We start from the raw sequence: 27,540 nt of genomic DNA, 5'->3' as shown, positions 1-27,540 counted from the left end.
TCCGCTTAGCTATCATCATACACAGGTTTGTCGAGTCGCAGGGGGCAGAACAGTGGAATATATTTTTCGCATTTCGAGGATGTGGTGACGAATTATGTGGATAAAATGTCCAACCCGAGTGGCAGTAGACGAAATGGTGCGATGAAAATTCGTCTTACTAGTAAGTATATCAATCGGTTATTATATTCATTGCATTATGTTTTAGAAAATTGTTCAGAGGGAGTGTTTTTGTTTCATTCCTATTTCAACATGGCCACCAGTGATTGTATTCAACGAGCCTTAGTGACTTTTACGGCTGAAACATCCTATAAATGATCTTTTTCCTTATCGTCAGTGGTATCCCTAGGATCTATTGGTAATGGGATGTAATTGAAGGCTTTTTTAAGGAAAGATTGTGAGCAAAATTGAGATTAAAACGGGGAAGAGTTTACGTACGAGGCAAACGTCGGTTTTCTTGTTTATATTTTGCAGGTTGTTTTAAAAATTTAATCAAATTTTTCTTTCGTTGAGGCATCCTTATCGTATTTGGTAATCCTTTGGTTGTGCGATTTATGCTCCGTATTGGAGCCTCCCACTACCTCGGGGGTTGGATCAAAAGCCGAAATGGAAATCATGTTATTAGGAGAGGTTTAGTTTAGTCTCTAAGGCCCGATAATTTTTCTTTCCGACCACTCACTTAATATATCTTCCTACCATGTTACATCCTCTGTCTAATTAATCGCTTAGTATGTTCCTCTTCCCAACTTTGAAATTGTTGAAATTATCAAATCTGGGAAAAAGTTCTCTCTAGTCCTTGATCACATCCATATTTGTCTATTTTGTTCATTGATATCCGACGTCTAATTGATATCATCAGCTCATTATTTTCTCGTATCTGCTACTGTTACAAGTCACTCCAGTTTAGATAAAAAAACCCTCGTATCAACTTCACACTAATGATTGTGGTGGTTAAAGTTGTTATATGACAGTGAGACGGGTTGAATGAAAGGTATGAGGCAGATTTGTTTGGTCATTGAGGAAATAGATTCATCGCAGCACCTCTGGAAGGATGGTTTCCTCAATCTGGTTCTCTGACGTGATATACTTGACCTCAACGTTTCCATGATTGATCTTCTCTCTTTGAAAATTGTATCTTTTTAGGACATGTTTCATTCTCAGGTGGCTGGCTGATCAGATAATTAGGGGAATCGGTTCACTCAGTGACGCATGTAGTTCCTTCAGCAGGTGCTTCACCAATCATTACTCACATGTTTCATGACTAAGATCAATATATATTTGAAGAAAGATTTTGTGCTTTCCCGGCGAATAGACTTAGTGAAAAGTTCTGGGGATCGCGACTAAACCTATATATTTGGTTTCAGTAGACAGTCGAGTGATGCTATTCTGCATTTTGGAGGCCCATATGACAGAATCCAAATACTTTGAAAATTTTTCATTCTACTTAGCATTCATAACAGTGAAAAGTTCACATCTGATGTGTGCAAACACTTACCGTTTCCAGTAAGTAGCAGTGGGTGTTTGAACACATTGGATGCCATGGAAGTGAACAAGATTGAACATGCTTTCAGTCAATAGAAGTAACCAATCATTCAGATATGAACTTTTCACTGTTATGAATGCTTAGTAGAATGAAACATTTTTTTCCACCTTGAAGGTATGCAATTTTGGTGTACGTGTAAAGCATGCCTAACTTTGACATGCCTTAAAACAAAAAGTATGGAAATACTACCTTTTTTATTTTTTTAATTGATAGCAGTGCATTTAAACTACCCACTGAGAAATTATAAAGAAAATAAAAGGTGGCCTTTTTTAGTTATAAATTGATATACAATAACTAATTTTTATTGTTTAAACAAATCCTATTTGTTTATTATTGTGTCAAATGACTTGCAAGTTATGACCAGAATGTGCATGTATGAATTCCCTTCAAAATGAAATAATAACCACTGATTTACGGGCCATTGTTCCTTAGTAATCAGCATTTATGTGATTTTTCATTTTTTACTCTGAGGCCTGACTCTGCAATGTTCAAAGTATGGTAACTTAATAACGGTTCAATTCTGAGCTGAGATAAAGTAGTCATTATTCATCATAAGGATACTGCTTTCATATACATAACTTTCAGGGAAATCGGTGATGGTCACCTGACACCCCTCTGCCTGATTTGAGATGAAATCCTCCAACATATCTTATAGTTGACTTTCTGTCAGTATCACCCACCCAATCTGCATCAACGTATCCAATTACATTCTCCTATTTGCTTCTTTTAGACTCAAGATCAATGTTCAATGTGCCCTTTGTGCATTCTAGGGACTCTCTTCAGGGCCACCCATTGGTTTTCACCTCACCGGGATTTGAAAAGGCAGCAAGTAACGATAGCTAATCCTAAATATGGTCTTGATCCATTTACAGCCTATATCAGGCTCTCTTATAATATTTTACCTTGCTTTTTCAGTTGCTCAATATCCAATTTGTTGTCAATTTAAAGTGAATTCATAGGAATAACTACTGGTTTGCTCTCCTTTATGAGAAACCTTTTATTTATGAAACTCAATATTGGTATTGTACAGAGCTCTCCTCCCAGATAAACGGGGCTGGTTCTAGACTTTTTTCCAGTGTAAGCAAACAACATTCCCTCCCTCCTCAACCTTTAACCTCCTTTTTTGATTAGTACTGAACATTGAACTGAGCACTTAGGAACCCCTTTTTTCTTGGTCCCCTATGCGGTCACATACTTTGCTTACTGCGTAAACCGGCCGTGCAGGCAAATATATTTTTCTGATTTATGTAATGTAAGCAACCCTATCGTTTCAAAAATGGTTGTTTGATTAGGTGATTGGGAAGGGTAACATTATTGTATGAAGCTCTCCTCCCAGATGACAAATATCCTATTCTGATTGATCTAACATAAGCAACATTTCAAATTACCTTGTAACATTTTTTAAATCCAAATATGTACCAGCCCTTGTCCTTTATCTGGTAGTTTCTACTGATGCTTTCTTTGAGGCTTTTAACTTCTTTTTCACCATTAATTCCTAATATTAGTAGATCATATACATACAGTTAGATGAAGATTTTCTAGTTCCCTGTGAGATTAGTGTACAAGCACTATTCTTTTAAGACTTTACAAGTCCTTGGCTCTTCATGTATGTATTCATTATCCATGTCTCATTAGGGTGGTCCTTATTTTTCGATTTTCTTTCGAGACACCCCCTCACTTTATGCCAACTGGTGTAAAAGCATATTCTGTAAAATATTATTGCAATTGAATAAAGAGAAGACGTGTCGCATCACGCTCAAAGTTGAGAAATTTTGGCATTTTTGACTGTTTTTGGGATATGAATGGCGATATGAAGGCACTGGTATTCTTAAACTGATTTTCTATGGTGACCAATGATACATTGGACATTTTACATGCTGCACTTAAAATATTTTCCGATTTTGACTGGTGGTTCCTGAGATAAGGCCCTAAGAGTGAGCACGTGCCACTGCAGGCAGACACTGGGTGGCATGCGGGTTGCATACAATCAATATTTGTTGATCATTCTCATTCATTGAAAACCATAAAATTCTTTAGATAAAATTTAAACTTCGTCAGTATAACCTTGAATGCTATATTTATCCCTATTTATTGCCAAAACGGGCTAATATTTGGGCTAAGTGATTTATTCTCTATAGGTTTTGAAATATTTAAAATGGAGGAACATTAGTGTCCTAGACTTCCCAAACTTTGTGTTGAAGACACTTTTTAAAACCAGCTTGTTTATTTAGTGCCGCCATGTTATGAGCAAAGTATCCTTTTTGAGAAGCTGCTCAAATCAATTGCAATAATATTTTACAGAATACAGTGGAACCTCGTTAAAGCGAGTACGGGTTATAGCGACACTCCCGATATAACGAGAGATAGCCGATGCACCGTCAATTGACCCTATAATAAGCGTGTTAAAAAATTCGTTTTTACGACACCCTTTTGGTGCTGCCTCTCGCCATAGCGAGGGTTTCACCGCCGGAAGACTTTCATCAAGACTCCTTAACCTCTGTAATTGCTAGTGATCTGTTAGATATGAAGTTAATGGAGTGCTCAGTCTCAAATTTATGTGGTAAACTGTCGTTCGATAAATAAGTAGTTAATTTTGGTGAAAATATTGTGGCATTAGCATTCGCTAATGCTTCATCTTCTTTTGTTCCTCGGACGGCAGAAAGCAGTCGGCAGCATACCCGCACGTCCGTGAGTTGCGTGAATAGAAAGCATTTGATGGCAGTCACCTTGGCCAAAAAAACACCAAACACGTCTAAGTGAGAGTATAAAAATAAAGGAGTAATACGAGAGTGTCGAAATTAATTTATCTTCCTATTCGCTCTGCAAAATTATAAAAACACAGAAGCGCCCAAGGAATGCGGACGATGAATAGTTATAAGGAGCTTTGTTCGGGTGGTTTTGCCCATTCCAATCAGCGGGAACTTCTGAGAAAGGGGCTACGCCCAAGCCTAAAGCGGAACATTTCAGGGATAGATTGCGAATCGAGAATTTCAAGAGTGCAGAAAGTTGATTATACTAATGCGAAGCACCAAAGCGTTATCTCCCCTCATAATTGCTGGTGATGCCTGCGGTGTACACCCAAAGTCGTGGAAGAAAGTACTCCGATCGTAAGTATCTTTAGAAGTATTCCCCGCGTCATATAACATAGACGAAACGGAACTTTTTTACATACAACTCCTCGACAAAACCCTTGCAGTATGAGGTATCTCTTGCAATGATGCCTCTAAAGGTAGGTAGTGCACCTTAGCGATGATGTAGGATGTACGAAGCAATGATACTCAGCGTGAATTGCCCGGATGGACGTATTTATTCTCCGTTGCGGATTTACAAGGGTGAACTATTCGCGTCAGTGGTCGGAGTCGTACTGGCGCTCTCTTTTGTCACGTGGTAGCCGAGCATCCCCTGGTGGCCGCTGGAAGAACTCGCAGAACAACTAACTCTCGTTTGCAGTGCCGTGGTAACCTCGGTGTATTACTTCAAATACTTCGCGAGCGTAACACTCAAAAAGAAACTTTTTTTCAACAACGGCAATTTTAATCATATCATTTTTCAAGCTTAGCAAACTTTTTACCGTAGATTATGTAGGTATTACATTATTTGATAGAAAAAGTCTTCCAAGGCGGGAACGTTATACAACCTTCCACTGTTTTCGCCTGTAGAAACAAATGTAATGCGTTATTTCACTTCACTGCCGCATAACGTACAGAAACAATAAACATACACCAATGGAAATATTTGAGGCATTAAAAAACCGCGATACAGTTTTATCAATTAATTTTTGAATTTTCAGTGGAAAATACCAAAATAATAGAATGATCATGTAAATGAACTAATTAAGTGCATAGAAAAATGGCTTCGTCGGTTGTGCATTGGCATAATGATTGACGAAACAATGCTTTCCATGATTTTTATTCTGTGCGGCGCTTATAAATTGTTTCAATAGTTAGTCATTGTTTGAGTAAGGAAATTTAGTGATGCAAAAAAACATCGCCTTTCGTCTAGATTTATGCTTACGTTTATCGGATAGATGTTTATCTGTCGCCGCACCACTCCTGTTCCTGTATGTCTGTTCGTAACAGGTATATTGGCTATTATTTGCTCCACCTCCGGTAAAGCGACAATTCGCTATAGCGAGTGTTTATTAGTACACCGTGGGGTGTCGTTATATCGAGGTTGCACTGTATGCTTTTGCACCAGTTGGCATGATATGAGGGGGTGTCCCGAAAGAAATTCGAAAAATGAGGACTACCTTAATGTCTCATTTCAATACCTTAGGGACTTTTTCAACCCATAAATTGATTTGTTGAGCCTCTCTACTTTTTGATTTCCATCTGGTATTTCAATAAATACTAGATCTTGAATCTCAGCATATAAGAAGTCATTAAAAACATCTATTTGATAAGCTGTCATCCCATACTGACTCACCACAGCTAGACTGATTCTTAGTGAAGTTAGTTTGACAACTGGTGTGTATACCTCAGAGTAGTTCAGTCCTGAGGTCTTTTTTTTTTGCTAGGAGCCTCTTGCAACCACACATGCTTTGCACATATTTCCTTTCACTATCTTTGATTATCTTCTTCTATAAGACTCATTTACAGTAAATTGCCTCTGCTCTGCATCAACTGGCCTGTTACCTTCAGTCCATATATTTTTTCCCTTAACTATTTGCTCTTAATTCCTCATTGGTTGCTGTTTTCTACTCATTCATTGTGATTGCTTATTCGTAAGTGATATCTTCACTTTCGACTAGCTTAGCTGGAAAAGTTATTACATGGTCATTTAGACATACTGATTTCTTGATTTTCCTTTTATTTCTTTGAACTGTTCTTTTCTCTGCTTTGGCTTCTTCTTCACCCAACTCCTGTTCTGCAGATTTCTCTTTCTATGTCAGTTTTAAACTCCTGATTTCTTCCTGGTCTCTATCTTCATCTATCTTGACTTCTTAACCTTTTCGTGCCAAGCTCCTTCTCGGTAAGTTACTTTTGGCTCTACGAAGGGTTTGAGATTTTCTTTTTCCCCCCGTACGGAGTTTTTTTCGGCTTGGGACTGACCAGGTAGTCGCTTCCTCCCCTTAATGACCCTTCCTAGCGGGGTCCAGGACCCTTTCCCCGGCAACTGGGCAAATATAATCCTCGACCCTTTTCCCCGAAGGCAGCCCATCCCGGCGTACTTTTGCGGTCAGTTAATTGTTACCAGTGCAATTTTAATTTTTTTAATTGTCACTGTTGCATTAAATGTCAGTTCATCAATGTATTCCTTTCATTTTGCAATGCCTGTAGAACTTTTAAACGAAGTTCTACGGTTATTTTTAGGGTTTTCAGCAAAACGGCATTATATCATAGACCAACAAATACTTTAAAGGGAATGAAATCTTTCAATGTTCCTAGCCTACTTCTAGGTATTTAAGATTTATGATATTAACATAATTTAGATCCATGATGCCAAAATCTACACTCCTCATTTGGAAATTTGCCTAACGCTCCTCTCGGCCAAGTAACTCTGAACAGGTCGAGAACGTAAGCAAAACTAACGAAAGCGAAACGAAAGGCACTTCATGAAAAAAATCCTGGCTGTATAATTCCAAGAAAAAATGTAATTCCACCGAAACATCATTTGAAAAAAAATCCTTGCAGGAGGAGGAAGGGGAATGCATACAGAACATTTACGGTTAAATTTGAATACACGCAAAGAAAATTGTGAAAAGAAAATGAGCTTTTCCGAGAAGAGTGAGGTTATCATCTTCCACGTACATATTTCAGTAGGAGAATACTTACACCAATATACTCTTGGGTCTTCCAGTTGGAGGATAATAAGTTTTTCCTAGAAAACATTAATGCGCTAATGTGTCCCGAAATAAGCCCGTGAGGGGCACAAGGCAGACCACCTGGATCCTGACCAGAGAAGCAAGATATGAGAGTAATTACCTGGGTGGAGCAGTTCTCTTTCATTCATGGTATGGGCTGCATCGCACAGCAGGGTTCCACAGAAACCATCCCTGGTATAGGTAGCGGAATGCGTACAGATAGTTAACGGCTAAATTTGAATACACGCCAAGAAAATTGTGAAAAGAAAATGAGCTATTCCGAGAAGAGTGAGGTTATCACCTTCCACGTACATATTTCAGTAGGAGAATACTTACACCAATATACTCTTGGGTCTTCCAGTTGGAGGATAATAAGTTTTTCCAAGAAAACATTAATGCGCTAATGTGTCCCGAACTAACTCTGTGAGGTGCAATGTAACCTGACCAGAGATCCAAGATATGAGAGTAACTACCTGGGTAGAGCAGTTGTCTTTCCTGCAATGGTATGGAATGCTTCTCACAACATGTGCCTACGTAAAACATTCCTTATCTATACATTAAATTTACGACTTTTTAGGATATGCATTAATCAGTATTTATAGCGAAATTCGTTTATAATACCTTTGTATTCAAAGGTTGGCAAGAGGTTATTAAAAATAGTCGCTGTAATTTTGGCTCACGACAAAGAACTGAGAGAATCATATTTTATTACATTACGAGGGCTTTTTTTCATAGAAGTTGAATCGAATATTCTATCGAATTTCACCGCAAATGTACATCTAGAATGTAGCTAACAGAGTAACGTATATTTTTAGATGTAAATCATTACAATATCGCTCCTATAAACTTGCTGGTGAGTTATAAAATTAACAGTTAAACATCTAATAGCGTCTCCAAAAATTGTTCTAGGTGATGATCAACTCCGTTAATATGAACGCTAGAATTCCGTTTAAAATTTGGAACCAATCAGCAGAACATACAGAATGTAATTCCTCGCATTGATTTTCAATAAATGCAACATGAACGTTTTTAGTTATTTTAACTTATAAACAAATAAGTGACCATGAGCACCTTCCTTGAGTGGGTCACTAAGTGCCGTAATGGGCCGAGATAATCCCCACGCGGACAATAGGAAAGGGTCGGACCTCTCGCGCCGAGGGACCCTAATGGCGGTTGGGACCCACTTGGCATGCTTGACCGCGAAATCGTGAAAACACGGCCTTTGGCCTTTTGATTCGAAAACTTCAAGCCGTGAAAATCCGGCCTTCCTTCTTTAGCGTCAGAAAATTCAGGCCGTGAAATCACGCCCTGCGTAGGGAAGAGGTTAAATAACAGAACCATTTTTGTCTTTTTTATATCTTGAGGCATGATCTTTCAGTCGAAGAAGTTATCGTGATCCTCCAACTAACTTCTCCATTGGCATACAAATGTCAGCATGTGCAACTTCTATTATTTCTGCTATTTCAGTTGTGCTGTTTCCATGACCACCTCTGTTCAACTTCCCTTTTATGCATGACTCAAAGAAAAACAGATTGTCTTCATTATCAATATTTTCTTCTTTAAGTAATAATTTGACCCTTGCTATATTCAGGTTCCCTAGACTTTCATGCTATTCCATCAAATTGATTTTCTTCTCTCCTTATATCGGAGCAGCCCCTTTCTTAAATTTAATCTTTATCTGGTATATAGATATTTCCTTTCCCCTCTGAAATGGCCCAAATATCTTTCTTGTTATTCAATGTACAACAACCAGCTTCATTTACCTGATTATGCTATTTAAATTTTGTAATACACCCCAATGAAATCAAATGTCTCTAGCTCTGTGTTGGGAAGAACTTCATTCATGTATGAGAGATGCCAGTTTTTCCCATCAAACATGTAATATTTGATTTTTTCCTATTCCTTCAACTCTCTTTGTTTGTCCATAGTTGGCTTTGACCTTGTTTATCCAGTTCTGTATACCGTATCAAAATCTGACATGTAGACTTGCTGCACCTTCTAAGTATCGTTGTAATTCAGCTAATTCTTTAAAAGAGATGAACGTGCGATTGATTTCATCATTTTTATCAATTTTTGAAGCACCAATTCTTCCTGAAATGGCCTTTTTTCTTGCAATAGTTGCAAATTCTGGTGTTTTTACAATCTTTTTATGTCCCACTTTTTTGCAATCAAAATGTTTAGTTTCTTTCCTTGCAGTGATGCCCCAATCCAAGTACATCTGGTTCACTGATGATTATGGCAAAGGTCCATGTATTTGTTTGTGCTGATAAAGCACCCTCCATATGCTCTCTTATTGTTGCAAAAACTTATTTGACGTCGTGTTTAATTTACTTTATTAAGAGAACTTATTTTGGAAACAACCGCTTTCCGAGAGCCACACAAGATGGGCGCTTCATGCCAATGTAAACACACGGGTCTGTGATTGTAGATTGTGCCATATCTTTGTGCGGCTACATAGTTTTAGGTTCTGTGCCATACAGTCATATTGTACTCAAGTTGCCTGAAGAGGCTTCTGCAGAGGGATTCAGTTTTGTGATTACACTGCTTGATCATGCATGTGTGCAGTGTGCCATTCAAGGAAAACAGAAAAACATAGCTTCATAAAGGGAAATGTACAATCAGGTACTCTTGAATCCTATAGATAATGGATATATGGGTTACACTGGATGGCATGAAAATCGGCCCTGACACCATTCCTGCTGATTAATATGTAAAATGACCTCCTAAATCCGAATACGAACTCCGTTTTTTACCGTCTTAACGCTTACGAATAATTTTCTCACTGAAACTCCCAGTGAAACCATAATCCGTCGATAGGGTGGATTTCCCTCACAATTAATAATTTAAATGTCATTATTCTGTCCCCACCCCTACAGAAGACAATTTACACTCGCAATACCCTAATATACCTAGAGAGAACAAATAAATACAAAATCGCCCTTGGAAAGGCTATTATATAGCCCTTGCTTCATTTCCTACCCCTTGCACCACTTATTATTATTTAAAAAATGAATTAAAAATATTTTCATTGAGCTAACGAAGATAAGAAAACAATCTTTAAAAATGCAAAAAATAAAATTCTTGAAAAAAAAATAAATAAAATTCCTTGAGTGTGGATCGACCTCGCCATCCTTACATCTGCAGTTAACCGTCGTAACCACTGGGCTACCGCTGTCCTACAGAATGGGCAAGGAAATACCGCATATATACCGTAGACCCGTTTTTTACGATTTTTAATTGCTTTTTTCTCGAAAAGTTTTAAGAAGTGAGTCGTCTGGCATATTTAATTGATAGCCGTGATCTACCGAATCAGAAAATTTGAGCTCAATCGGCCACCCGAAGGTCGTCTATTCCCCTTGTAAGTGCATGTCAGTATGTGGGCTTGAGTTGTGATTTAATGTGTAATTATGTTACGCGTGTGAAAAATTATCCTAATTGCTTCTGCTGTGTTAGCGGTGAATTGACTTTAACATCGCAATTAAAACCTCTTCCTTTAGTTCTTAAAACTGCCTATGAATTTTATTCTGACTGCCACATTGTCGGTCAGGGCTAGGATTAAGCTCCAAGTGTTTGCTGCACCACTTGTTGCAGTAATTTGACCAAATACTTGGTAAAACTACTATAACATATGGCACAAAGTTACGCCTTAATGGATGCCAATCTTAAGAAAAGGGCATAAAAATCTTTTCCTATAGGACAAGACAGTCAACACTGAAATTACTTTTTATGTAAGATGAAGGCTTGGTTTATTTTACTGTAATCAAATGATTTGTTGATAGAAATGATGATGCCATGTGACCTAGAAAAATGGAGACTGTTTATGGATTCGTCAAAGGCAAGTTTGAAAGTGGTCCTGTTGGCCAATGGGAATGAGTTACCTTCTGTCCTATCTGCATACTCTGCTGATATGAAGGATACCTACGGAAATATCAGCCGAATCCTTGAAAATGTTAATTATCGTGATTGTAATCGGTAAGTTTGTGCTGATCTGAAAGTTGTCGCTCTACTCACGGGACTGCAATCAGGCTTCATGAAATACTGCTGCTTCCTTTGTGAATACAGCAGCTGCACCCGAGAAAAACATTACATCTTACGGAACCGGCCTCTGCAAGAAATCTTCACTCATGGTTATAAAAATGTTGCTCTTGTTCGCCTGATTCAAACAGAAAATATTCACTTGCCACCATTGAACATCAAACTTGGACAAAGGAAATACTTTGTGAAAACAATCGACAAGACAGGAGCTGATTTTCAATTTTTAACTTAAAGTCCTCCTCTTAGTGAGGCTAAAACCAAGGAAGGAATTTGTAGGCCCACAGATTAGGAAACTTTTCCAAGATTTTACGTTTATGAAACACCTGAATCATAAAGAAAATCGAGCTTGGCTTGGATTCTGAAACGTTTGTTAGAACGTTTTGGGTGACAAAGAAGTGATGATGATGTCGCCCATGTCGAGGAATTGCTGTCAGCATATTAGACAAAGGGGTGTAAACTTATCACTAAAAATGCATTTCCTTCATTCACACCTGGACTTTTTCATAGAATATTTTTGAGCAGTTTCAGATTAACATTGGGGACGGTTTCATGAAGATTCAGATTCTACATTCAGATTCAAACTCAGATTCTACATCGGTTTCATGAAGATGTTACCAAATTTGAGAGGAGGTTTTCAGGGAAATTGAATGCGGGCATGTCGGTATGTATATTAGGCCTACTGCTGGTTTTTGTGTGAGAAACTTCTACCTCAGTGTGTAATGGGAAATCGTGTACCAAATTACTTATGTTCTTCATCATTCTTCACATTTGTTATTTTTCTCTTTGTTGATGTGCGTGTGGTATTGAGGGCGCCAGTGTGGTTGCGTACCTTCTGAACTGTTGGCAAACATTTTCATTATTTTTTCTATGCCGTGTTCTTAAATTTTTTTATTATTGCTGGTATGAGCTGTTGATATATTTTCCCATTATTCTGGGATATTTCGGGTGGGGAAGATGAAATGGGAGCTAAAATATGAAGAAAATAAGTGAAAAAATTGAGAAAAAAAGGAAAGGTTGATAATTTTTTAATGTGTTTTTTTAATCATTAACAGAAACTAATCCCTCCAAATCTACATCCTTACCATTAATCATCATGTTTTAGAACTTTTCACATCTCAAAAACCTAATACGAAATATAAATGCTTATATAATTCTTTTCATTCCTCCATATTATTGCAAAAGTGATGAAAATTAGAGGGGGGTTTCCCCCCAAAAACGGTGAGTGATGGATGAAAATGTATGTTATATTCGGATTGTGAAGGTCATTTTACATAAGAATCAGCAGGAATGGTATCAGGGCTCGAGAAAAAAATTATTTTTTGCCGTCCAGTGTTATAAGAGAAGAATGATCATTTCCATTGTGATGTTGATTTACATGTGGATTGGCAGAATGGGATATTGAAATAAAATGGCTTGATGGCTCTTTATTGAGCTAGCTGGTTGTGATTTATGTTTGTGATCATTGAGTTCTTGTGTATTATTTAAAAAAATGTATCTCTTTGTTTCCTTAATTTCTTGAATGTGGGTGGTTTTTCCAGTAACTTAACTTTTAGGATATCCTAAAGTTGAAATGCCTTTCCTTTGTGTTAATTTAACTTATGATGTATTATTCCACTGATATTTAATTCTTTATTTCAGTACTCTGCGCACGTAACCTTGCCAGGCGAGAATTATTTAGTAAGTATAATTACTCTCTCTCGGTGAATAGTATTCTAAATACAGGTATTTTTTCTTGTGGATGCAATCTGAAAGAACTATTTACTTAAGTCGTGTCTCAGAAATTTCATTCAATTTTATTGTCTTTTTACCTTTGTGGATAGTTTGAAATTCTGTTTGGATATGCATATATGCTAATCATTACTCCCTTTCAGGACTTCCAGATCCCTTTGCTAAAATTAGTGTTGATGGCTCGGGTCAATGCCATAGTACAGAAACTTGTAAGTCCACTTTGGACCCAAAATGGAACCAGCATTATGACTTGTAAGGACCTTGAATTTCTTTTATAGCTTATTTTAGGTGAAATTTTATTGGATGAATTTTATGATGACCTTTCAATTATTTCAGGTATCTTGGGAAGGCAGATGGCATTACCATTAGTGTTTGGAATCATAAAAAGATACACAAGAAGCAATGGGGAGGATTTCTGGGCTGTGTCCGTATCATGTCCAACACCATACAAAGGCTGAAAGACACTGGTTGTGAGTACTAAGGCACACTAAGTAAATACAATGCTTTTGAAATGAATCGTTGAATGTAGTCATTTTTGCTTTAATAATTACACTGTCATCCCCTGTTGTCCCAAAGAATTATTTGTTTGCAATAACTACCTACCATGGCCAAATGTATTGCAGCTGAACTTCAAATGGAAATATAATAATTCCTGATTTGCATTTAATTTTTGTGTTGAAATCTTTGAAAATGTTGGCTTTGAGTGATTCATCTTTATGTTTTCCTTCTCATTTCACGTTAAATGTTATTTGTGCATCTCAGTCCAATTTCTTCTTTTTAGAATTTACGTAATTTCAATATTTTTCTTGTTGCATATAGATCAAAGGCTTGATCTCTGCAAGGCTGATGCAGATGACCCGAATCCAGTGAAAGGACAGATAGTTGTGTCACTTATGTCAAGAGATGGTGGGGGTATAAGTGGAGGTAGTGTTGGAAATAGTGGTGTTGGAGTTAGTCTCAATGCTGTTGTTGATGACTTGGGTAACCTCAGCTGTCCTGGCAGCGGCAGTGGAGGTGCAAATGGAAGCTGCAATGGTGACTTGCCGGAAGGGTGGGAGGAATGGAGAACTCCTACTGGCCGGCTCTATTATGTGAATCATCCTACAGGAACTACGCAGTGGGTTCGACCAACGAGGTTTGTTTTATTTAATTTTAACCTTGTTAGCTAATTAATAGAGACAAAGATATAAAGTGAATAGAGTCTAGAATTTTCATGTGCCAATACATTGGAAATGTCATCATTTAAACTACCGTATTTGCATGAATCTAAGACAAGGTTTTTTTTTCCCTCCTAACTCCTGCAGAAAAGAGGGTTTGTCTTACAATCGGATACAAAATTCTCAATGTCAATTGGCTTGCATAATTTACATAAAAAAATATGGATACCTGAGTTTGCCATCCGATAGCTATACAACGAAAAATCAATGTCAAAAATAGCTGAACAGTAATTTAGCTATTTAGGCAAAGAGTCTCGCAGCTGAGCGTTAAGCCATCAAGTGCGTCCACTGGGTTGCGGATGGTGGGTCAACCTCTAGATATAGAGGTTAGCTGTGAGATAAGCGAGTTCTCTCGTCGAATAAGCAGTTGTGGACAAAAAGCGGCGGTAATCCGAGGTGGTATGGGTCTATCCCTGGGTGAGATAGGCCATATAAATGATACATTAAACCTGTGAAGATACCGTGACTTGGCAATGAGAGGCTGCCAACAATTATGCCTCACATCACCCGGAGGAGAGGGCAGCAGCTCTTCTTCATATGAGTGAAGGTGGAGACCACGGTGGTCAGTACAGCGACACTCATTGCACTTCAGGCGTGGTAACATTTACTTTAACGGCTGTAGTACTGCGATGTGGAAGGCAAGGGGAAACCACCACATTATTATCCCGAGGAGGCGCAGCTACTCCAACTTTAAATTGTCTGACATGATGGAATTCTCCCAGGTAAAAAATTCCAGAGGTAAACTAGTCCCCCATTCGGATCTCCGGGCGGGGACTACCCGAGAGGGTACATCGGTCAATTGTGATAAAGTTATGAGGATAGGTACATGGAACAAGAGATCACTCAGGACTTGCGGTAAGCTAGAAAACCTTAAAGTGGAAATGGAAAGATTGAATATCGACGTGCTAGGAATCAGCGAAATGAAACGGCCTGAGGAGGGAGACTTTTGGAGTGGAAGCTATAGGATTATACACACAGGATCCCTGAACGGTAATGCTGGGGTTGGGATAATGCTCAGAAACAGCGCCGGAATGCGTGTGAAAAGCTTCCTACAGTACAATGAAAGGATAGTTATGGTAAAGATAGAGACTAAGCTGGTAGATACCGTAGTGGTACAGGTCTACATGCCTACGACAGACTACAAGGATGAAGAAGTAGAAGACGTCTACGGTGATATCAAGGAAGTAATCAAACAGATAAGGGGAGAAGAAAACCTAATTGTTTTAGGTGATTGGAACGCTGTCGTCGGCGAAGGCCAGGATGGAAGAATAACCGGAAAATATGGATTAGGAAATAGAAATGAAAGAGGAGAAAGGCTGTTGAAGTTCTGCACAGAACACAAATTAGTGGTTGCCAACACTCTATTTAAGAATCACATGCGAAGAAGATACACATGGAAAATTCCAGGAGACAAAAGACGATTTCAACTAGACTATATTTTAGTGAAGCAGAGATTTAGGAACCAGATGAAGAACTATAAAAGCTACCCGGGGGCAGATATCGACAGTGATCATAATCTAGTGATGATGAAATGCCATCTGAAATTCAAGAAATTGAAGAAATCAGCAAAGAACGCCTGGCAGAAACTAAAGGAGCCAAAAAATCAACAGGCCTTTCAAGAAGTAATGGAGCGCAAGATAGGATTAGATCAGTCTGAAAAATCAGTTGAGAATAACTGGACTAACATAAAAAGTGGGTTTCAGAAGGCCGCTAGAGAAGTTCTAGGGAGAAGATAATGTGTTAAGAAAAAGCCATGGATCACGGATGAAGTCCTAGACCTCATTAAAGAACGGAGAAAGTATAAAAATACGAATACTGAGGAAGGACAGGCTTGCTACAAGAGAATAAAGAACGAGATTTGCCGCAAAGCGAGGAAAGCCAGAGAAGCGTGGATGAGGAACATATGTGAGGACGTACAAAATAACGTCGTACAAGGGAAAGTGGAAGCGGCCTATAGAATAGTGAGGAACCATTTCAAGGAACGAAACGCAAAATGTAATACCATAAGGGACAAGAATGGAAACATTCTAATTGAAAACGAAGACAAAGCTGAAAGATGGAAGGAATACCTGGAGGAATTATACAACGGAAGCAAGCTTAGCTCAAAAGTTATCGAAGAGGAAAGTGAAGTTGAAAAGGATGACATTGGAGCAAGCATCTTAAGATTGGAATTTGATGCTGCAATTTGAGACCTGCGAAAGAATAAGGCCCGAGGAATAGATGACATTCAGGAAGAGCTAATAAAAAATGCTGGAGAAAAGGTCTTAACTCAACTGTATAAAACTATCTGCGATATGTACTCAACAGGAGATTTACCTAGTGACTTCGAGAAGAACATCATCATTCCCATACTCAAAAAGAAGAGAGCTGAGAAGTGCGAAGAATTAGGACCATAAGCCTGACGACAAATGCGTCGAAGATTCTGACAAGAATCATTTACAGGAGAATAGAACGAAGAGCAGAAGAATTCCTGGATGAGGACCAATTTGGATTTAGGAAAAGCAGGGGCACAAGGGAAGCAATTTTGGCACTTAGGATGCTCATAGAGAAGAGATTGGAGAAAAACAAACCGACTTTCATGGCATTTGTCGATTTAGAGAAGGGATTTGATAACGTGGAATGGAATTCAATGCTTGGAATTTTGAAAGAAATTGGCGTACTCTATAATGATCGTAGAATTATTCATAGTTTGTATAAAAACCAAGTAGCTGTGATCAAATGTGGACCAAACGGTACATAAGCGAGAATAAGAAAAGGGCTGAGACAAGGTTGTGCGCTTTCCCCCTTAATTTTTAATGTTTACATAGAGAAAGCCATCAACGAAGTCAAGGAAAATGCTTCGGGTGTCAATATCCACGGAGAAAAAATTAACATGCTGTAATTTGCTGACGACATAGCAGTCATAGCCGAGACACAGAAGGTTTTAAAGAAGACATTGACAAAGATGGAAAGGACAGTGGCCAGATATCAGCTGAAAATCAACAAAAAGAAGACTAAGATATTAGTTTGCAGCAAAAGAGAGGAGGCTAAAACAAACATCAACCTAGGAAAGCATAAACTTGAAGAGGTGAACGAGTTTTCTTACCTGGGAAGCCGAATTACCAGCGATGGACGGAGCAAGAAAGAAATACACAGTAGAATAGTGCAGGCGAAGAGGGCTTTCTACAAAAAGAAGAATCTTCTTACAGCTGAAAATACCAGCATAGAAGTAAGGAAACAATTCATCAGATGCTACATATGGAGTATGTTTCTCTATGGAAGCGAGGCTTGGACGTTGACAGCAGCAGAGAAGTCAAGAGTGGAAGCATTCGAAATGTGGTGCTACCGAAGAATGATGAAGATAAAATGCATTGACCGTGTGAGTAACAAGGAAGTGCTAAGAAGAGTGGGAGAAAAGAGAAACCTAAAAACCTTATGCAGAAGAAGGGACAACTTAGTTGGACACATTTTGAGGCACAATGGTCTGATGAAGACAATCGTTGAAGGACTAATGGAAGGGAAAAAGGGCAAGGGACGGCCCCGAATGAGTTATATAGGACAGGTTATGAAGGATGTAAAAGAGAAGAAATATTTAGCTATGAAAAGATTAGGGGATAGGAGAGAGAAATGGAGAGCTGCGTCAAACCAATCTCAGGATTATTGACTGATGATGATGAGGCAAAGAGTCCGCTCGTTTGAAAGCGGCCGAGGCTACGGAAATCTTACAATGTTGGTGAGAGAGACAAACTGATGAACCGTCAAATGTGCATGTTACCGTGCTACTCTCCAAAGAAAAATGCGTGGATGCTATGCAATTGGAAAGTTATCTGTGCATTTTAAAATCTTTTTTTCACTTTTTGGCCTTGAATATGCTGCAAAACATTTCGGCTTTGTGCACCAAATTCAAATCCTCACAACCATTCTGAGCTGGTTCGAAAGTACCGGCTTTATGTGACCGGTTCTCGATACTGGTTCCACAGGCTAAGAACTGGCCGCACCGAGAACTGGATACCAGAACCAACTCATCTCAACATACCACCTATCCTTGGATCTTCGCATTCTAGCAAAAATATATGAATAATAACCGATGTTATAATTACTATTAACTTAAAGTACCGTATTTCTCCGAATATAGTCCCCCTCTGAATATAGTCCCCCCCCCCTAATTTTGAGGCTTCGGTTTCAGGAAAAATAAAAAAAAATTGGTTTGAATATAGTCCCCCCTTTTACCATGGGCATTTTTGGAAAAAAAGGGGGGACTATATTCAGACAAATACGGTAATACCCTCCAAGAATAAAATCGACTAAATATTCTGCAAAATTATGGAGCACTTTGAAAATGCATTTTCCTCAAACATTATTTTTGTTGGTCCTATGAATTGAGACTGTAACTTAAGTAAGCAATGAAGCATAGAGTTGAATTAGCAAGGGAAGCAATAATTTCAATTGGAAATAGGCGCATTGAAAGTGGCATGATGAGAGCTGCAGTATTTGATGGTTAGTAACAAATGTTTATCATCACCACATGGAAGATTTTTAAGCTGAATGAATCAAGAATGAGGAACATTGCATCATATTACATTTGGAATACATAATTAGATTGTCCTATGAGACCCTGAGCTCTGTGCCTCATGCATGCATTGGTAATCTCAGACTATGTAAGACTCCTGACTACTCATGTAGCATCTGGGCCCCTGTGATGTCACATGCAGTGGCATCGTATGGCTGCCAATCTGGCCCTTACTTGGCATTTCAAATGAGGTTAAAATTGACCATTGCCATTCGTCTGAACTGGGATTTCTAAAACAAAATAATTTGTATATTACGAGTACATACACTAATGTTGGGTAACGAATCGCTATCAATGCCTTTCATTTTCTTTGATGAAGGAAACTACCCTATTCACATTTATTGATTTAAGTCACAAATGTAACAGCTGGAGTGAACTCCTTATCAGACTCTTTTGAAGGGATGAGAAGCTGCCTTTGTTAATAAATGAAGTCTCCCTATAACATATGAGTACCTTATTGACTCACTCACCAATGAATACAAATTCCTTATGACAATCAGAATTGCTGGGAAGCTAACATTTTGCTTAGAGGTGGGGGACCAAAAGTAATTGAAAGGAAAATTTAGAAAATCTAGACTTTCCACCGCCTTTATCCTGGAAAAAACTGAAAATGGTGAAACTTCCTGTTCATCCTTGCCTGCCTATGGTTGGCAGCCTGCTTTGCTTTGAGTATTTGTGGGACCTTATCATTTATTAACCATTCGGATAGGAGGAGGTTTATTACTTTGGTTGGTGTGCTTTTCTCGGAACCCCTCGGAAGCTTCCTTTATCAGAATTTTGTTTATTTGAAAAAGTTATCATGTATTTATTCAACTAATGTCAAACCTCTGATATTATTCTCATGTTGGAAAAATCCACCGAGAAAAAAATCGCTTGCCTTAACATGGATTCGAAACTGGATCCCCTGGACTGGATTTTTGATCGATTGATTTATCCAGTTAAGCTACCGAGGGGTCATTCTCCTGTGTAGAAATTTGAAGACTATACTGTGACTCCATAAAGTTATCACCATGGCTGGTCCTGGTATACTGAAATTCTTCATGATAACTTAACAGCACCTGTAGCTCTGATGTGGTATTCCATTTACTATCTGCTGTAAGCTCTCGTTACTATGAAGTTCACAGGACTGGAAAATCAAGAGCACTTCTTGTATGAATCATCACAAATAAATACATATAGCTTTTCCGAAATACCTACTCTTTTCAATCTCATGTGCTTATAGTTGCACTGCGGAATAGCTTCAAAGTAATGTGTATGATACACACGATTGAATTATGAACAAATGCATTAAATCCTAGATGTACAAATGAGATGCTTTCCGAGACCTTGTTCGTACATTGATAAACCTATGCAAGGTATCGAAAAGTGTGGTCATCCTGCAGAATGCAACTCGGCATTATAATTTGTGTTAGGGTCATTCCATTTCAAATCAACCAGGCCATGACACCCACCGACTCGGATTTTCATAAAACTTACCATGGTCATACATTTTGGTATGATCAGAAATTGTGTGCAATTTTAGCCTCCAATTGTCATTTGTTAATGAAATATGAGCAATTGAAATTTGGGCGTGACCCCTAAAGTGCCGCATCGTGCAACACATGGTGATTTTTATTTTCATCCATAACTCCATTCCTGTGAGATGAAAAGTCATGATTTTTTTTCTAATGCTAAGTGGTCCATAATGATCCCACTATTATCATTAAATATTCACTGCATGAAGTAATTCAGCTGCAAAAAAATAAAGTTTACAAAAAAATCTCCCTTGCACTATTTTTCATTATCAGCATCCACAGGGAAAGGCCATGCGAGTACAGACTCCTGGTTTAGTTTAAAGTAATCACTAATGTATGAGCAAAGATCCTGATGAAAAAAAATCGTGAGTCCAGCGTTCCTTTTAGTAAAAAAAAATACTCGTTCATGTTCACGGGGAAAAAATGGCTCTTTTTCAAGGCACCTAGAAATTACACAATTTAGAGGAGATATAAGCTAATACTCATGATTAAACAATATTGGATCATGCATTATCTCACTATAGTGTATGCTACTGGTTCTTAGAGTAGGAAAAACAAAGGCAATCATGTGAATGTACTCCCCAACGTACTGCTAATTTCGTGCTTTCAGGACTATTCCTATTAAGCTGTATCTTCCATGAGTAATGGGTAACTGAATAGTATGGTATAAAATGTAAAGCCAGAAGAGAGCCATCAGAAAGTTTTCAAATTTCAGTCTAGGTGAAGTTAATTAATTTCTCATTCATATGGTGCTGTCTTAGTGATATCCTGGTTGAATTTCAGACTAAGTAACTCATATTAGTGTGACTGATAGCTAGGCTTACATTGTAGCATCTCTTTTTCACATTGAGGTCTGTCATGCCATGTCAGAGATAGTATTGTGTAGTGTTGGCAAAGAACACAGTTCTGAATGTCACAAAAAGAACCCAAACTTTTTATTTCAAGGAACTACCAGAAGTGGACAGAGAATCAATTGCCCTGCTGTGCAATATTCCTTTTTCATCACTGTTGACTTGTGTGATAATAATGAAGAAGCAGTTCATCATTATGTCTCGTTTCCACTCCATCTCGCCTGAAACCTCAGATTACATTTACTTGTGTGCTCTCATCATCTTCATTGCTACTTAAAGAAATTCGAGTGTTACCAGCTTAAATGCTGTACCCCTTTGCCATACATAAAGGTCCTGTGAGGACCATACCTCTAAAAAAAGTCTAAGCCTATGTGAGCAGCGGGCATCCTGGTGAAGCCTGGAGAAAAATTTTGCTGTAGGTGTGACAAGAGGATTTCCAAAATTTGTAAAAGTGAAGTTGTTTCCAATGGCAGTGAGGAAAGCAAGAGAGAACTTACACCAGTTAAGTCTGTGGTGGAAAGTGATAGAAAATAAGAAGAAGCCAACTGCAGATTGGAGGCTTTAGACTGCTCTCCTTTGAAATTACATTCTTTGTCTTCTCACAGTAGACACTCATATGGAAAAGGAAAGATAACACAGGCTAAGCATTACCTTGTTTCTAAAGTGTCTGGTGCATTGAAATTAGTGAATCCATCCCTGGAAAATATAAGTAGTAATGAAGATGAGAGTGACAGTCAACTCATCAAGCGAAAGGCAGCCAACTTGGATGGCCTGCTGACTAAAATTAAGACTAATTGCCAACAGTTAGTTGGCAGGGTAAAATTCAAATGCTGACCCTGGCCCCTTTATCTTGGTCTAGGAAAAGGATTATGAGTGAATTTCATGTTTCAGACTACACTGTGAGACAGTCAAAAAAGTTACTTGATGAGAAGGGAATTTCTGCTATGCCATCACCATGTACTGGGAAACCACGTCTAAACTCCACAGAAGAGCTGAAGGAAAATTTTTACCAGCTTGACAAGAATCCTAGACAGATTCCTGGAGTCAAAGATAAAGTCAGTGTGAGTAAGAATGAGTAGGTATATGGAGAAGAGGATGATTTTATATAACCTGAAGAAACTTTATGTGCTCTTCTAAGAGCAATATCCACAAGAAAAAATTGGGTTCTCCAAATTTTGTTCACTTCAGCCAAAATGGTGTGTGATGGCTGGTGCTTCTAGGACTCATTCAGTTTGTGTTTGTGTCATACATCAAAATGTGAAACTGCTAATTAGTGCCTTGCAATTGAAGGAAGCATAAGAAGTTGATTGCTATCATCATCTGTGACAAAAACAATGCAGATTGTATGCTCAGAAAATGTTTTTACTGTCCAGATCCTTCCAGGCTAAAGGATATCATCATTTCTAAATTTTGTGAATATGACCCTTCTGATACAGTGAAATATAGGCAGTGGGTTTCCACTGATAGAACAGAACTACAGTTGTATATATCATCCATTGGTGAACTCTTGGACATTCTATGCCTCAAAATGAATAAACTGATACCACATAATTACGTCACCTAAGAACAATCCTCGTTTTTTAAAAGAAGAAAAGAAAAACAATTCCAGGAACAAGAAATTTACATCACTTTTGTGCCTTTATCAGATAGAAAAGTCGCTGCAAAGTTCACTGGCCTGGATGATGAGTACAGCATTATATTTGATTTTTGTTCTGAAACAGTGGATTTCCCAGATAATTTGGCTGTTGGTTCACATGCAGTGTGTATTTATAGCAAGCAGTGGTACATTGGAGCAATGAAAGCTTTCAACCATGAAGATGGTGATATTTCAGTTAAATTCATGACACCTAAAGGGCCCTCAACTTCATTCTCTTGGCCAGAGAGATATGATGTTTGCTGTGTGCCACAACGGTACTTATTGTGTGTGCTTTATTCTCATGCAACCACAAGCTCTAGGAGGTTATACTACTTCTTGAGGGAGGAAGTGGACAACATTAAAAAAAAAAATATTTAGACTTTGTGAAAAACAATGAGACATCTTAGAATGTGGTCAGCCAGTTAAAAAGAGAAGGCTCACTTTCAAATCAATTGGTAAGGTCATTAATTTAATTTTACTGTTTTTGCCAAAATTTCCAATGATATACAATGACTAAATGAAACATTGAAAATAAGCATTAGGAAAAAGTACCTGAGAAATTTCTCAATTCAAATGATTTGATGACGGTTACCTTTGACATTTGATAATGTACATTCCTGTGATGTAAATACATCTGGAAATGAAATGTATTTGGTCTTAGGACACAGATTAAAAGATATGTAGAATGTAATAGTGTACAATGGATCATGCAGTTTTTTTATTAATACTCCCTCTGCTCTAATAGTTCTGATAGCACGAAATTAGCAGTACGTTGGGGAGTACATTCACATGATTGCCTTTGTGTTTCCTACTCTAAGAACCAGTAGCATACACTATAGTGAGATAATGCATGATCCAATATTGTTTAATCATGAGTATTAGCTTATATCTCCTCTAAATAGGGTGGTTTCCTATTATTTTTTTATTGCCTTAATCGAAAGATTATTACTCCTGGAGTACGTATTTCGCGCTTTAAGATTTTTAAATGACAACATCTATTTTTCGCGATTAAATGAAAAGTGAAAATTTTCAAGCGCGCGAAAACGAGACGCTTAAGTATGAATGTCGGGAAATATCTCCGTACGTCGTATTTCTGGTTCCCCCTCCCGCCCGGTGAGGTGACCTTGAGGCGAGGCTTAGCTCTGATACGTCGCAGGATGCTAGCGGATAGCTGAGTACCTTCCTGAACGGTAGCGCTTGGCTTAAAAAAGGTTTATTAATACCTTATCAAACGAAGAAAACTTTCCGACATTAGCCAGTTTTAATAGGTGATTATTAAGACATGTTTCCCTGAGCTCTGTGCCTCATGCTTGCATTGGTAACCTCAGACGATGCATAACTCCTATCCTCTCGTGTAGAAACTAGGTCCCTGTGACGTCACGCGGAGTGGAATCGCATGGGCGCCAATCTGGCCTTTTTCAAATGAGGATAAAATTTGACCCTTGCCATTCGTCTAAACCGGTATTTCAAAAACCAAATAATTTGTGTATTATGAATACACTAATGGTGGGTAACGAATCGCAATCAATGCCTTTCGTTTTCTTTGATGAAGGAAACTACCCTATTGTGTAATTTCTAGGTGCCTTGAAAAAGAGCCATTTTTTCCCCGTGAACATGAACGAGTATTTTTTTTTACTAAAAGGAACGCTGGACTCACGATTTTTTTTCATCAGGATCTTTGCTCATACATTAGTGATTACTTTAAACTAAACCAGGAGTCTGTACTCGCATGGCCTTTCCCTGTGGATGCTGATAATGAAAAATAGTGCAAGGGAGATTTTTTTGTAAACTTTATTTTTTTGCAGCTGAATTACTTCATGCAGTGAATATTTAATGATAATAGTGGGATCATTATGGACCACTTAGCATTAGAAAAAAAATCATGACTTTTCATCTCACAGGAATGGAGTTATGGATGAAAATAAAAATCACCATGTGTTGCACGATGCGGCACTTTAGGGGTCACGCCCAAATTTCAATTGCTCATATTTCATTAACAAATGACAATTGGAAGCTAAAATTGCACACAACTTCTAATAATACCAAAATTTATGACCATGGTAAGTTTCATGAAAATCCGAGTCGGTGGGTGTCATTTGGTCAAAATATTGGTTGATTTGACATGGAATGACCCGTTAATTAACGATTGTGACAAACTATCTAGCTGCGTGTGCGACGTGGCTGGAGCTGAAAAAGTTTCACTGTCCTAAGCAAGGAAAAACGGGCAAAATGCTTAACAGTTCCTGACTTCTCATCAGAATAATGGTTACTTTGTTCAGACTGTGGCCAAAGTGCGAGTTTCTCTATACCACACAGCGTCGCATCGGCCAACTCCATAGGCACCAAATTAGAAATTTTAGGTACGCTTGAATTTTTCGAAAGTTCATATCTCTGAAAGTTGAATATTCATCAGAGGAGGACTAATCATGCAGCCAATTTATGATCGTTAATGAGTGGGTCACCATGATTCCACAGGAAAGAAGCTTATTAAAGGATTTTGCATGGATACTGAAGTATCTCCCACTGCAGAAAGAACCGTATTTGACGCTGTTGGGCACAGTGCACGAGGAGAACTTAAATGTAGCGCAATGAATACAACATAGTGCAGTATATATATTCACCTTTGGTCATCTGTGGAACTTTGTAATGGAGTTCAGTTTATAGCTGCTGGGACCAAGGCTGAGGTTTTAGTTTCGTAATAACAAAAATTTTGTATTAACATTTCTTTTTCTATAGATTGGATTAGCCTTTTTGTTGGGACCAATAATGTACTTCATGTATACGAGAACTTTGTAATAATATTGTTCGTACTAATGAGAGTCTGCTTAACCCATTACCGGCCGAGTAAAGAAATACTTGAAAATATATAATTTTTTGTCTTCATTTTACCTAATAACATTTAACATGGTTAAATAAGGTAAATTGAAAGTATGGGCCTTCATAAAGATTTGCATATGGTAAAAAATAGATGTTGCGTTTTCGTAACTTTGATGGAAATCGGGCTAAATACGGGTAGAATTTAGTTTAAATTATTTGTACAATTATTTTTTATGTTTTGAAAATAATTTTAGAATATTTCAGCCCTTATATGGGCTGAATAGGGTTAATGTAAAAAAATCATTTACCCTAAAAATATAAATTATTTACCACATTGTATCTTCTCATTCACTTTCTTACTCCTTTTATTGTGTATTCACTTTTTTCTCTGATCCGGAAAAATCAGGATCCACTATCTACTTCGAGTTTTTATTCTCAACCATTTGTAAAAAGACTCACAACAAAGTAAAACAACAAACCCTTGACTTCCAAAAAGTACATAGATATTTTTTCCGTTGATAAAAAACGGCATTGTCCGCGAAGAAATGAAAATATATACTGGTAATAAGGAATGTTATGCTCTGAATTGTGGATTTCAAATTTTTGGAAAATAAATTTGATTGGTATTTCAAACATAGCGCCTTTATTTTTGATGATAGAAAGTTCATTTAATTAGTAGGGCTTTTACTCACTACGAGGTCATGTGAATTAAATTTTTTTCAAGTCCTTAATTTTGAAAGGGGAGGGATTTAAGGGTTTAATTAAGGTGGAGCTCCCTTGTAAATAGATGTTTTAATTATCATTATCTCACCAAATATTTATTATACAGAAAATTTGAACACACCAAAATATATAAAAATAAAGAAGCTACAATTTATTACTCTAGCATTTTTTTCATATCTCCAGTTTTTTTTGGAGTTGTTTTGAAAAAAAGAGAGCATTTTTAACGAAATCGCAAAAAATGGCTTTCCACTTTTACCTCCAATTTTTTCAAAATTTAGAATTGTAAATAAACAAACATCTAGCATCAATTAACAATACTTAAATAAAGGGAAATTCTGAAGGGAATTGATCAATTTTGACCCGTGTGGTAATAAGGAGTTGTTCTCACTGATTTTTTCATAGAAAAAAGTGGGGACTGATCTTATTTTTAATCATAACTGGCTCATATTTCATGATAAAATTTTTTTTCTCATTTTAAGAAAGTTTTTTTTAAATACTTTTAAACAGATTGCATAAGTTTTCCTCGAAAAATACATTTTTCCCGCTATTTGGTATTGAATCTTTCAAATTTAGCATATGACAAACAAAAGATAGCCATCAACAAGTTGTAGCTCGGTCCGAATTGGTCATAAAGGAAATATAAAATAAGATTTTTATTTAATTTTTAAAAGCTACAGTTTTGTAACTGACAATTTCCTAATAAAATTAATACTTTTCAAGTTAATTGCCTATAACCGATTTAAATCGTTGATTATTTCGTCAAAAAACTGTTACTTTCAATCGGGGATAACTCAGAAAATATTAATTTGACGCAAAAAATGGAAAGAACATTTTATTCTTAGAATTCATTTTTCTATCGATTCCTGTGGTCAAAATATAATTAAAATTTTCTACCCCCGAGATGGGGTGGAAACCACCCCCAGGGTAAAAGCGCCCGTCGGCATGATGTAGATTTTGATTCTTGGTGTATTCCCTACTTATTGTGAAAATTTCAAGAAAATCGATTCAGTTTGAAAAAATTGCAAGCCAAAATGCTTTATTTCCTGGACTATATCTATAGATACCGAATTCGGCCAAAGTTGCGAAAACGCAACATTATGTTCCTGATCCGATTTTTGCTGTATGTT

The 27,540-nt window shown here is 37.6% G+C and overlaps 1 protein-coding gene across 2 annotated transcripts in view; it reads left to right on the top strand.

Moving 5' to 3' along the window:
• The first annotated feature begins 20 nt into the window (after nucleotides 1–20).
• The window catches only part of LOC124159667 (E3 ubiquitin-protein ligase SMURF1-like), a 76,522-nt gene continuing 49,002 nt past the window's right edge, over nucleotides 21–27,540 (top strand). For both annotated transcript variants that reach the window (XM_046535587.1, XM_046535578.1), the window contains exons 1-5: nucleotides 21–160; nucleotides 13,017–13,055; nucleotides 13,250–13,358; nucleotides 13,443–13,576; nucleotides 13,926–14,241. In XM_046535587.1, the coding sequence (XP_046391543.1) occupies nucleotides 106–160; nucleotides 13,017–13,055; nucleotides 13,250–13,358; nucleotides 13,443–13,576; nucleotides 13,926–14,241 (653 nt within the window). In that variant the 5' untranslated portion in view covers nucleotides 21–105. The remainder of the gene's footprint in view (nucleotides 161–13,016; nucleotides 13,056–13,249; nucleotides 13,359–13,442; nucleotides 13,577–13,925; nucleotides 14,242–27,540) is intronic.

The sequence above is a fragment of the Ischnura elegans genome, chromosome 1 (assembly GCF_921293095.1).
Source record: "Ischnura elegans chromosome 1, ioIscEleg1.1, whole genome shotgun sequence".
NCBI lineage: Eukaryota > Metazoa > Arthropoda > Insecta > Odonata > Coenagrionidae > Ischnura > Ischnura elegans.
Note: the sequence above shows the minus strand (reverse complement) of the source record. Positions and strands in the feature narration are given on the sequence as shown.